The sequence below is a fragment of the Alosa sapidissima genome, chromosome 16, assembly GCF_018492685.1.
Source record: "Alosa sapidissima isolate fAloSap1 chromosome 16, fAloSap1.pri, whole genome shotgun sequence".
In the NCBI taxonomy this organism is placed as follows: domain Eukaryota; kingdom Metazoa; phylum Chordata; class Actinopteri; order Clupeiformes; family Clupeidae; genus Alosa; species Alosa sapidissima.
In genome coordinates this window covers 22,670,800-22,683,299 of record NC_055972.1, presented here as the reverse complement: position 1 = coordinate 22,683,299, position 12,500 = coordinate 22,670,800, and the positions used below count along the sequence as shown (strand labels likewise).

Sequence of the window (12,500 nt, the reverse complement as noted above, 5' to 3'; positions counted from 1 at the left end):
GACAAGGACAACATTTTGCACGTCTTGAGTTGTTAATCTCCATGGGGCAAACTTCAGTGGCGGACACAGCAGCTGAAGGTCACAGACTCACAAGCACAATGACAAACAAACCAAGACCGGGAGCAGCGCGAAGGACAAATGTGAACGCACACGTAGACAGCCGAGCCGTGATCGATAGGCATGAAGACGCAAATATGTCTGCCGAGGGAGCGAAGGAGCACCACAAGAAAACAGACGTGCGAGCCAAAGCCAGCAAGCTCACAAACTCCCCATGACAAGTGCAATGGCAGCGGCCTCCGCCAAGGCTGGGATGAATATAGGACAATGACAAGAAGCCAAGGAAAACACACGCACGTCCCAACAGCAACCAAACGAGGCACAGTGGTCATTCACACTCTCCAACACACATACGCACGCACGCACACACAGAGACACAGAGACACACACACACACAAACACTAAAACACACATCTAAGCCCCACAAAAACACACATATATCCACTCACTTAGCTTTGCACACAGCGAAACAGACATAAACAGACTTCTATACTATGACAGCAAAGTACAAAGCAAGATAATGTGAAACACATGGTGACTAACACAGATGAGATGTTGTGATGCCACATGACACATGATGACCACCGACAGATGAAGACACTAGACATCAGGGCATCAACACATCCTAGTGCTATTCTCGACTGTTAAAGGGTGTAAAAATAATTCAGTCTAGGAGTAAGTAGGTTTTTTACTTGTTTTCCATTTTGTTTCTCTCTTCCTGCCTTTGTCGGTATATGTCTTGGGTCTGTCTGCTTGCCTGCCTGCCTGTCTCTCTGCCTGTCTGTCTGTCTGTCTGTGTCTGTCTTTCTGTCTGTCTGTCTGTCTGTCTGCCTGTTTGTCTCTCTATCTATCTGTCTGTCTGTCTGTCTGTGTCTGTCTGCCTGTCTGTCTGTCTACCAGTCTCTGTCTGCCTGTCTGTCTGTATAAGTAAATGTGAATTGAATAACTGGTGTGGATGCCCCTTTTAAGGATTGTATTTTAAAAAGATGCATTTGGTCCACTGTGGCCGGCCAGCCGGCCTGACTGACTGACTCACCCACACACACCCCCTGGGGGTCTTTGGTGTGGCCGGGCGGGCAGCTGACCACGCATGTGAAGGAGCCCAGCGTGTTCTCACACCGCCACGCGCCGCAGATGCCAGGGCTCAGCTCCGCACACTCATCGATATCTGACGTCACAGAGAGCACAGCCTGTCAATCAACTACTATCATACACACACACACACAAACACACACACACACACACACACACACACACACACACACACACACACACGCTGCACACACACACACACATACAAACAGACACACACACAAACACACACACACACACACACACACACACACACACACACACACACACACAGAAAGACACACACACACACAAAGACATAGGCACAAACACGCATGGCTTTGAGCAAGCAGCTGTGTGTATGTATGTGTGTGTGTGTGTGTGTGTGTGTGTGTGTGTGTATTTTACCCTGACACGTGTGGTTGTCAGCCTGCAGTCGGAAGCCCTTATCACACTCGCATGTGAATGAGCCGCGGGTGTTCACGCAGGTGCCACCTTCGCACCTGATGCTCTGCACGCACTCATCCACATCTATAAAGGAAACCATGTGCAACACACACACACACACACCACACAAGTGCACAACGCAAATAGACATACACACACACACACACACAGACATAAACACGCACGCAGACATACACACACACACACACACACAAACACATACAAACATGCACACAAATAGACATACACAGACACACACAAACACACACACACACACACACACACACACACGTACAGATAAAACACCTGTCTGACTTAATGTTCCGGAATGACAGTGGACTACAGTGTATGTCCAACAACAGAAACAGACACAATTTATTATGTGTTGAGAGTTCGTATTGGATACGTCTGATACTTTCAAGAGCAGCCAACTGAGAGACCGAGAGACAGGCCTCAATGGGGGGGGGGGGGGGGGTGATGGGAGGGAGGACTCGAAATACTTTCAAGCTGTGCATGCATCTGTGTGTTCAACAAACACAGCCATTTCACCCAGAATACCCTTTTCTCCGCTAATCCACAAAACAGCAGACAAGACAGAGAAAAATGACCGGTCCGAACGATCACAGACCAAAACAAAGGCATGCTCTCATGAAAAGAAAAAAAAAAACGCAAACGGCGACGCAAAAATTCCCTACTCTGTTATTTCTGTGTGCGCCTATTTCCTAATCTCGATATCAAGTGGACAAACATGGAGCCAGCTGCCAGTCCAGTTCTGACTTCCTTTTGGAGAGATATTATGATGGATTATAGATTAGTGACCCTCTGAAGAAGGCGGGGAATCTCTGCCAATTGCCCCCAATGATACTTTGGGGGGGGGGGGGGGGGGGGTGGGGGGGGTAGAGGCTTCCCTTTTGATGGTGTGTGGGGCAACATGGAACATATTACTCATGACCCAGCTTGAAGTACAAAGACCTGAGGGAGCCTTTGGGGCATTCAGGTGTTTTACAGGCCCTGGGTTTATAGCTCCCTGAATGGGATCTGGACATCTAGTCTGGACATCAGTAACTGCCCGATAACACAGAAGATAGACATGTACAGATGGTACATAGATAGAGATAGAGAGATGGATAGACAGACATACAGAGAGAGAAAGAAAGTGTGTGTGAGAGAGAGAGCGAGAGCGAGAGATAGAGAGAGAGAGAGAGGGAAAGAGAAAGTGAGAGTAAAACAGAGACAGCAAAAGAGAGAAAGAGAGAGACAGCAGAAGAGATAGAGTGAAAGAGAGTGAAAGAGAGAGTGAGAGAAAGAGTGAGTGTGAGAGAGAGAGAGAGAACAATTCCCCTCTTTCAGGTGCCTTCTAGGTCATTGAAGCCCCCACAGCCCCCATTTCACCAGTCCAGATCCACCTACCACACCCCCTGACCTCACCTGTGAAAGCCATCTGGCTCAATGAAGACCACAAGCTGCTCTTTATAAACTCGTTCCATCAGCAGGACAGCCAAGGACAGGCAGACAGACAGGCAGACAGACAGGCAGACAGACAGACGGACAGACTCAGGGGGAGGCTTCCTCCTGACTTTTCAATTGTCCAGTGAGTGTGACAGATGAGTTCTACGAAGACGAAACTTCCAGCGAGACTCGTTGACCACCATGGGCTTTCGAGGAAGTGAAGGAGCTGAAGATGAGATTAAAAGGCGCGAGGTGGACCGGACAGTGGGAACGGCGCTAAAGCCGCCAGCAGAACCGCTAAAGCTCCACTGTTTTCGTTTCTCTACAGCTGCGCTATGAATATAACATCAAAAGCGTGCTCACACATATTCATGACAGTGGTGAGCTGCAGATACAGATACACACATACATAAGCACACAAACATACAGCACAGACCGAGAGAGAGAGACAGAGAGTCAGACAGAAAGAGAGAGAGAGAGAGAGTCAAGAATAGAGTACTGGCATGCATCACACGTCGTAAAAACAAATAAATAATGCACATGTGATCAAGGCATAAACACTCAGATGACACCATACATTAAACGGACATCTATACGACACATCCCAAGCCTATGCGCATAAATAGACACACACACACACATACACATACTGCTTTGGCACTGAGCAAAGGATCTCACTGACTGGGGCCCGAACTGCACAGCACTGTGCTGCAGAAAATATTCTCTTTCGTCTAGACAGCAAGCTCAAAGACTTCCTTCTTTCTCTCTATCCCTCCCTCCCTCCCTCCTCCTCTCTTCTCGCTCTTTCTCTGTGCGCCCCCCCCCCCCCCCCCCCCCCCGCTTTTACTGCAGGAAAGGGCATTTAAAACAACTCTGGCACTGGGTAGGGCTGTTGGCCCGCACCACGCTGGTGGAAAAATAGAAGCAGCATATGGCAAAGGAATTAAAGGGCCCCTTTTCCAGAAGCAACAAGTGAGCAGGGGCCTCGTCGCAGCGCAAGAAACATGCAGAACGAGTTAGGGGCCTTTGGACGAACGCTCAATTAACGCATTATCAACGGCAGATAAACATCAGGGGGAAGGCGGCCTGGGGAAATCTGGGACAAACTGCCGGAGACGCCTGTGGCTTCAAAATGGCTACGAGAGTAAAGGGCTCTTCCAAGTGTAATTAAAATCGAATAAAGGGCTTTGCACAAGTGCATGTGCACAGAGTTCAGTGAATGTGGGTGGTGCATGTGAGTGTGTAAGTGTGTGTGTGTGTGTGTGTGTGTGTGTGTGTGTGTGTGTGTGTGTGTGTGTGTGTGTGTGTGTGTGTGTGTGTGTGTGTGTGCGCGTGTGTGTGCGTGTGTGTGTGTGAGAGAGAGAGAGAGAGAGAGAGAGAGAGATAGTTCCATCTGTTCTCCAAACCATAAATCAAACAATAAATCAAAACATCTTGCTCCTGTTTATCTGTGTGTTGTCTGTGTATATACAGTATGTGTGAGTCTGGGGGAATGTGTTGCCATAAATATGTGCTAATAAACATGTGCGCGTGTCTGTCTGTGTCTGTGTTTGAGCCATGAATTTGACTGAGCCAACCCTCATGTTAAATACACAACATAAATACAATAACAATAACAACAACAAAAGGGTAAATACACATTTGTCACACAAGCAAAACAAGTATAACTATGACAGTAATGTCTGAGAATGGAAATAGATGCTGCGTACCTTCACAGGTATTTGCTCCTTGATTTAAAGTGAAGCCTATGTCACACACACACTGGAAGGAGCCTTCCACATTTAGGCAATCCCCATTGGCTCCGCACAGCTCAGGGTCATCTACACACTCATTCACATCTGCAGGGAACACAGCACAATACATCAATGTGGATGTGTGTGTGTGTGTGTGCGTATGTAGGTGTGTGTGTGTGTGTGTGTGTGTGTGTGTGAAACTGACCATGTACACTTCCTAGATAGATAGATAGATAGATAGATAGATACTTTATTGATCCCCAGGGGAAATTCAAGGTCTCAGCAGCATACATACAAGACAAACACATTCTTTAACAGCAGAAGAGTAATTAAAGTATATAATATAAAAACACAACTAAGCAGTAAGAACAGTAGAAGATAAATAATATGCTAAATATACTAAAATACAAATTATACTAACACTTAATACAATATATAAAAATATACTAAAATACAAATAACAAAATTTCAAATTATACTAACACTTAATCTAAATCAATTCTAAAAACAGTATCCACATAGTGGTGATTAATAAATCAGAGGCGCTTGCAATGACTGAGGCAGGGACTGAGCCTGTGATTCTCTGTGCATAGTAAGGTATGGTAAGGTGCTCTAAGGTGCTCTGTGTGAATGAGTGTCATGGTGGTAGTGCAATGGTGATAGTGGTCATGGTGATAGTGCAAATGAGTAAGTCAACAGTGCAACAATGCAGAAATAAAGTAAAGGAAAGTCTATAAATCTATATATTTAACTATTTAAGAAAATGTATAAGTGTGGCCACAGTTCGGCTGTGGCATGGAGGGGGGGGTTATGCATATGTGCTAATGTGCTAATATAGCATGCAAACAGTGAGGCATAAAGACAGTGGTACAAGTGGCTAGTGGACAGACAGTACCAAACATGGAGGGGATGAAGAGGCAGACAGACTATGCAGAAGTCTATCTCTCCTCTTCCCTTAAGTGTGGCATTGAACAGTTCAATGGCCCTGGGGACAAATGACTTTCTCAGTCTGTCAGTTGTGCAAGGCAGTGAGCGAAGTCTCCAGCTGATCAGGCTCTTCTGTTTAACAATAGTGCTGTGGAGTGGGTGACACTCATTGTCCAAGATGTTGATCAGTTTGTTCAGGGTCCTTTTGTCAGATAGTGAAGTGATACACTCCAGTTCAGCTCCCACTACAGAGCCAGCCTTCCTTACCAGCTTGTCAATTCGCCCCACATCCTTCTTCCTTGTACTTCCACCCCAGCATACTACTGCATAGAAGAGGACGCTGGCAACAACAGACTGGTAGAACATCCTGAGGAGCTTACTGCACACATTGAAGGACCGCAGCCTCCTCAGGAAGTACAGCCTGCTCTGCCCTTTCTTGTAGAGTGCATCAGTGTTGGCTGACCAGTCCAGTTTATTGTCCAGGTGGAGACCCAGATACTTGTAGGTGCTAACCACCTCCACATTGACCCCATCAATGTGAACTGGTAGCAGAGTGGGCTTAGACCTGCGGAAATCCACCACCCTCTCCTTGGTCTTTGAAGTGTCCTTGTGTGTGTGTGTGTGTGTGTGTGTGTGTGTGTGTGTGTGTGTGTGTGTGTGTGTGTGTGTGTGTGTGTGTGTGTGTGTGTGTGTGTGTGTGTGTGTGTGTGTGAAACGGAACATATACACTGCCTTAAATCACATCTTCCTGGTGTGCCCTTAGAGGTGTAATATGCTGTGATAACACCTGTGCATTGAGGTTAAGTGCAGGGAGCTGGTTAGGCAGTAAGTAAGTATTATGCTGTAAGTGGGAGTGTAATCCTGCCTTAATTACAGCTCTCCTTACCAGGCATTTACACAAATCAGCACTGAGGAATGCCTGGGCCTTACAGTGTTTCTGAGAAACATGAAAAGAGACAGTACAGTCTGTGTGATCTACTGCCTAGTGCCTAAATGTAAGCGTTGCTCTCTTTTGGTCTTTTTTTGTCTCCTTTCCTCCTCTCTTCCTCTCTCGGCCACTTTCTCTATCCCCACAGCGATAGGTCAAACACAGAAAGCTCAGTGGAGGCCCCATAGGTTGTAGTGAACAGATGTTAGCTTTTAAAACAGGTGTGTGCTGTGTGTGTGTGTGTGTGTGTGTGTGTGTGTCAGTGTGTGTGTGTGTGTGTGTGTGTGTGTGTGTGTGTGTGTGTGTGTAGAGTATATTTGTCAGAGAGTTTGTGTGTACATGTATATGTGGGTCAGTCAGAATTGGTTGTGTATTTCTCTGTGTGTGTGTGTGTGTGTGTATGTGTGTGTTTTAGCATCCACCCCCTCACCTTGGCAGCTGGTGCCGTTGACCTGCTGGTATCCCTCAGAGCAGCTGCACAGGTAAGAGCCCAGGTTGTTGACACACACGCCCACGCCGCCACACACCTCCGGCAGCTCACGGCACTCGTCCACATCTGAAACCACAGACACAGGTCAGCTCCACACAGTCCATCGGCATCCACCCCCACCTACCTACACACCCAACCACCCGCACCCATGGGCCCCTCAACCACCTCTCCGTTCCAGCTCAGCCAGACCTAGAGAGCATGTTTAGATGGACTGTGTGTGTGTGTGTGTGTGTGTGTGTGTATATATGGAGGCCTGTGAGGTGTGCTGAGGAAGTAGCCAAAATCAAGTCCATTCCTTTTGCACACACACACACACGCGCACGCGCACACGCACGCACACACACACACGGCTGTCTGAACGCCTCAGTGGGGTTGGGTCAGTAAAATGACCCAACACAAAATATAGTTTGAAGAGTAAAGGGATATAGTGTGCAACATGCAAACATACTGCAGCATACAGGTGTGGACCTTCTTTGTTACTGTTTCGGATGTCAGTATGTATTCATCAGGCACTAATTACAGTTACTGAGTCAAATGGTTGTCACTGATGAGTGGCATGAGTGTGTGAGAGAGAGAAAAGGAGAAAAAAAGAGAGGGATGGAGGGAGGAAGAAAGAGTGTTTGTGTGTATGTATAACAGAATGTGAGAGTGAGTGACAGTGTGTGTGTGTTTGTGTTTGTGTGTGTGTGTGTGTGTGTGTTTCTGCCTGTGTATATACCATCACACTGGTCCCCTGCTGCAGACACCCTGAAGCCAGCCTCGCAGACACACACAAATGAGCCTTCTGTGTTCTGGCAATGGCCCCTAGTGCACACATGGTCATCCTGACATTCATCCAAATCTGTAAGATATAGACACAAACAGACACAGTTACACACACAGACACAGATACACACACAGACACAAACACAGATACACACACAAACACACACATCAGCATCTACAGAAAACATTACGTACACATATTTATTTGAGAAGAACCCACAAACTGGTATTACAAGCATGTGTACTCTGCTAAGACCCAAAGCATGTACAAAATGCCAATAAAAATGAATATTTATGTGAAGTTATGACACCTACTCTATTTCCTCTGGTGCTGCATGTCAACGTATTATATCCAAAGGACACATCAGAAAGAGGGTCCAAGACTTGCCCTTGTGGTTAAACTGCCATGATTCACTTTCCAAAAACACACTAACTAATAAAGCTAAAATATACACCTTTCCTGTGCTGTAACATATTTTGAATAAGGGAAATCATTGAATACATGTATTTATGTAAGACAAATGTATTTGACTAATGTCAAATGATAGAACAAAACATACTGCTTACTACCTCTGCAGGGACAACTGGAAAGTACATCCCTTTCTGCATACAAGGCCTCAATGTATATCAAAATATCCACATTTTATTTAGCAGACTGCCCTGTGGTAGCCTAGAAATCTAGACGCACCCTAGCGACAGCCAATTACATTTGCTGCCAGGGCTAGTCTAGCAACTCTCCGTTGGCTTGTGAGCTCGAAAAATTAAACTTCTATCAGGCCAATCAAATCGTGTATACAGTCGTTAGGCGGGCTTAACATAATGATTGATGGCAGAGTTGCAACGGTTTGGCTTGAATTTCCTGCTATTTGAAAACAAATAAGATAGATGTTGCTGTTGGCGAACAGTGTGACTCGAGTTAAGCTTTTATTAAGTTGGCAACCAACTATCCCGAAAGACAACCGATTATCCCGCCCCTCGGACTGAGCACTGCGAACAGTGAGTGCCCAGACCCTACATTTGAATGTGGGTCTGGCTCGTCAGGCTAGCCCTGTGGTATAAGGGTGGGGAAAGGTCACGTGTCACGTGTAGAGTGGCTGAAAGATTTATGACATGGAGCAGCTCTGGGTCCATCTTAAGTGTGTCACCACTCTGTCCAGCATACCACACTAAGTCTGGTAAACTTGTCCAGAGGATTTACTACTCTCGTAGCGGGGCTTACTGGACAACACAAACAGCTAAGGCAAGAGAGACAGAGAGAGAGTGTGAGGGGAAACTCTCCCAAAAACTATGAGGTGTCCATAGAAAAACTCAGGCCCATCTACAAATGAGATAGAAGGTGATTTCGCTTGAATTAATATGATTTCTGCTACAGTATACGGGAGAAACTTGCTCCACCTTTTGCCCATCTAAATTTCAAAATTCATGTGTTATTCACCACAGACACTCGTTGTACAGTTGAACACAGTAGGCCTAGCCCACGTCTATTCTTTCATATGCAAAAAAGCCAACATAAGGTCAGCGGCCTAATATTGATAAACATGCTGTTACATTGCTATGCTAATTATCAGGTGATTAGCAAAACATACACTGAGATTGAGGACATTAACCTGGCTATCATTAGTGGATGATGAATAATGTAACACGGACTCAAAGGAACTGTCCAGGCTCTACGGACAGCGTAGCTTGTTTGGAGCTTGGCTCACCTGTACAGGACTTGCCATCGGGGCTCAGCGCGTAGCCATCATCACAGGAGCAGACAAAGTAGCCCTGAAAGTTAGAGCACCGGCCATGTTCACAGGCCAAGGAGTCCAGGCACTCATCGATATCTGGTCAGAGAACGAGGGAGAGAAAAAGACGGACAGATTAGGGAGAGTGAGAGAGAGAGAGAGAGCGAGAGAGAGAGAAAGAGAGAGAGGAAAGAGAGGCATGAGGAGAGACATTACCCAAAAGCTTAAAAAAATGGTTAACCATACATTTGTGGTACTGTAAGGCATGGAACACAGACCAGTCTGAGCCTTTTCAGACGTACAGTACTGTACCTTCAAAAATACATCATCATCACACAAAAAAAAAGAAACCCCAAAACCCCACCAAAGGAGGAAGCGATTAGCCCTGGATGCTGATGGGAAATCTCAACCCTCTCCGCCCCAGCGCTCCCATCCCCTCCCCCCAGGAAGTCTCTCTTGGACCACAGGCCATCTCTCGCCGGAGCAGCGTCCAACTCCTCACCCCACCCCTGGCATTATTTCCAATGGCATCCATGCCAGGCTCGTCCGCAGCAGCTGGGGAGGACTGGCACTGAGTGTCCCTGACCTGGCCTCCGCCGTTGGCACATGACCTCATGCTGTGCCCGGGCATACCCTGGACGGCAGCCTGACCTCAAAGTGTTCAAACAGGAAACTGCCCATTACAAAAACAGGATCCATAGTCCATTCAAAGCAATACGTTTAGCATACCGCTTTCATGTGGTGCTTTCATTATGTTATCTCTCTTCCAAAAACAAATAAACACCCAGAAAAGATCTGATTAGTGAATAATAACCGGATTTCTTTACACATAGAAAGATCTGATTAGTGTATAATCGCCGGATTTCTTTGCACATAACCTATAGATTTCCCTGTGAGTTTCCATGTTCATGTGAGTGGAAACAGTGTCAGTAATGCGGGAGGGATGAATGTGTGTTGTTTATGGAGATAACACTATAAGGCTTCCTACGGCTCACAGGCAGCACTGACCCAGCATGGATTGGGACACCGGGTGAGGACACGAGGCTCACTGATGCTGGAGCCAAGAAATGGAACGTGCCAAACCTTATAAATGAGCTCACCACTTACGTCCATACCACACAAAAGCCCAACATGCTGCTATCAAAAGCTGGGTAAAGCTGGGTAAAGCACCCCCAACTACTCAAAACTGCATACAACTCAAACTAGCTCCACAGTGAAGCACAAAACAGCGTTTATCCAAATAGGCAGAACTCTACGTCCAGCTGGGAAGCCAGTTCTGATCCTAGAAACACTCCAAACAGGTGCATCCCCAGACCCAGGGCAGGGGCAGAGTGGCTCATGTTCAGCGGTGAGCTTAAAAGAAAGCAATGTGGGCGAGGAGCGCGAGCGGCTGCTTTTGATGCGCGTGTGTGGCTGAGGTCATCCCTCCGCTTTCGCTCAGCGGGAGTGGGGGAGAAGACATGCACCCCTGAGCCACACAGTAAATCTGACAGGGCTGGAGGGCCATGTTCTTCTCAGCGAGGGGGAGAGTTGCATCATCTCGCTCTCTCTCTCTCTCTCTCTCTTTCTCCCGCCAGCCAGCCAGTGGCGCGCGCTACCTCTGACTCAGCCAAAGAGATGACCTCAGGCTCACTTACAGACACACACAGGCAGGCAGGCAAACATGCACACACACACACACACACACACACACACACAGAGACACACACACACACACACGCAAATGCACAAATACACACACTTTGGGAATGGGGTTACTGAGGACAAGAAGACAGAGAGAGAAAGAGAGAGAGAGAGAAAGAGAGAGAATGGGAAGAGAGTTATAAGACAAGGAGATAGGAAGTGTAAAGAGAGAGAGTGAGAGAGACAGAGAGAGAGAGAGAACAGAGTGGGGAATCAAGAAAAGAGACAGAGGAAGTGGATGAGACAGAGCAGATGGGAGAGGAAGGCCAGACCAGAGAGGGTGAGCATGGACAAATCAAGAATGAGGGGAGGAGAGAGGATGTACGTGAGAGACAGAGAGTGTGTGAAAGTGAGAGAAAGAGAGGAAGAAACAGAGAGAAGTGCAGGAGGATGATGGAAGAAGATGTGCCAATGTCAACAGAGACCACTGGATGAAACAACCGGACCAGTAGAGCAAGACCAGATTCTCTGACCAGACACACACACACACACACACACACACACACACACAGTGTTTCTAAGGGGTTTCGGTTGCACGCAGGCACAAATACTCACCCACACATTGGCCATCCTTGCCCTCGAAGCCAGCTGGACAGAGATCACAGACGAATGAGCCAGGATTGTTATAACACAGACCTGATGGACAGTTGGACTTGTCCAGACACTCATCAACATCTGCAGAGAGAGAGGATGGGGTGGAGGTGTGGGGTGAGGATCAAGGAAGACCAGAGACAAAGACCAAGAAGGAGAGAGGAATGGATGAAGAGGGAGAGGGGCAGAAAGAGGAATGAGACAAATGCTGGTGAGCTCATGGATCCCTAATCCCTGCAGTTATGTAATTATTGTCATTACACTGTCATTTGGTGCTTTGTGATGTTGGTCTGCGAACACTCATCCATTAAAAAGTTCCTTTGAAGGGACTTCAACCAACAGAACAAAAGAACAGAGAGGAAGATAGTGAAGTGAAGCTAGAAGCAAAGCAGAAAAAGACAGAGGAGAGATGAAAGAGACACAAACAAGAAATCATTTGGTTACCCCCCCCCCCCCCCCCCCCCCTCCTAGTCTAATTCAGCAGGAGAGAGAGAGATGGCTTAATGATTAAGGTTATTGCTCTCCGGTGAGCGGAGCTCACTAAGTTCAGGGATCGGACGGAAACCCTGCTGTTCTTATTAAGAAGTCCTTGGGAGGGGGTGCACCCAAAAACATATATTCCACTCATCACA

General features: G+C 47.0%; 1 protein-coding gene across 10 annotated transcripts in view; it reads right to left on the bottom strand.

Annotated features, from left to right (window-relative positions):
* The window catches only part of ltbp1 (latent transforming growth factor beta binding protein 1), a 130,967-nt gene that overhangs the window by 26,324 nt on the left and 92,143 nt on the right, over window positions 1-12,500 (bottom strand). For 5 of the 10 annotated variants that reach the window (XM_042066776.1, XM_042066779.1, XM_042066780.1 and 2 more), the window contains 7 exons: window positions 11,833-11,952; window positions 9,571-9,693; window positions 7,821-7,943; window positions 7,043-7,168; window positions 4,734-4,862; window positions 1,537-1,659; window positions 1,094-1,225 (listed from right to left, as the gene is read on the bottom strand). In XM_042066776.1, the coding sequence (XP_041922710.1) occupies window positions 1,094-1,225; window positions 1,537-1,659; window positions 4,734-4,862; window positions 7,043-7,168; window positions 7,821-7,943; window positions 9,571-9,693; window positions 11,833-11,952 (876 nt within the window). The remainder of the gene's footprint in view (window positions 1-1,093; window positions 1,226-1,536; window positions 1,660-4,733; window positions 4,863-7,042; window positions 7,169-7,820; window positions 7,944-9,570; window positions 9,694-11,832; window positions 11,953-12,500) is intronic. The other 5 variants (XM_042066782.1, XM_042066783.1, XM_042066785.1 and 2 more) reach the window with 2 other exon arrangements.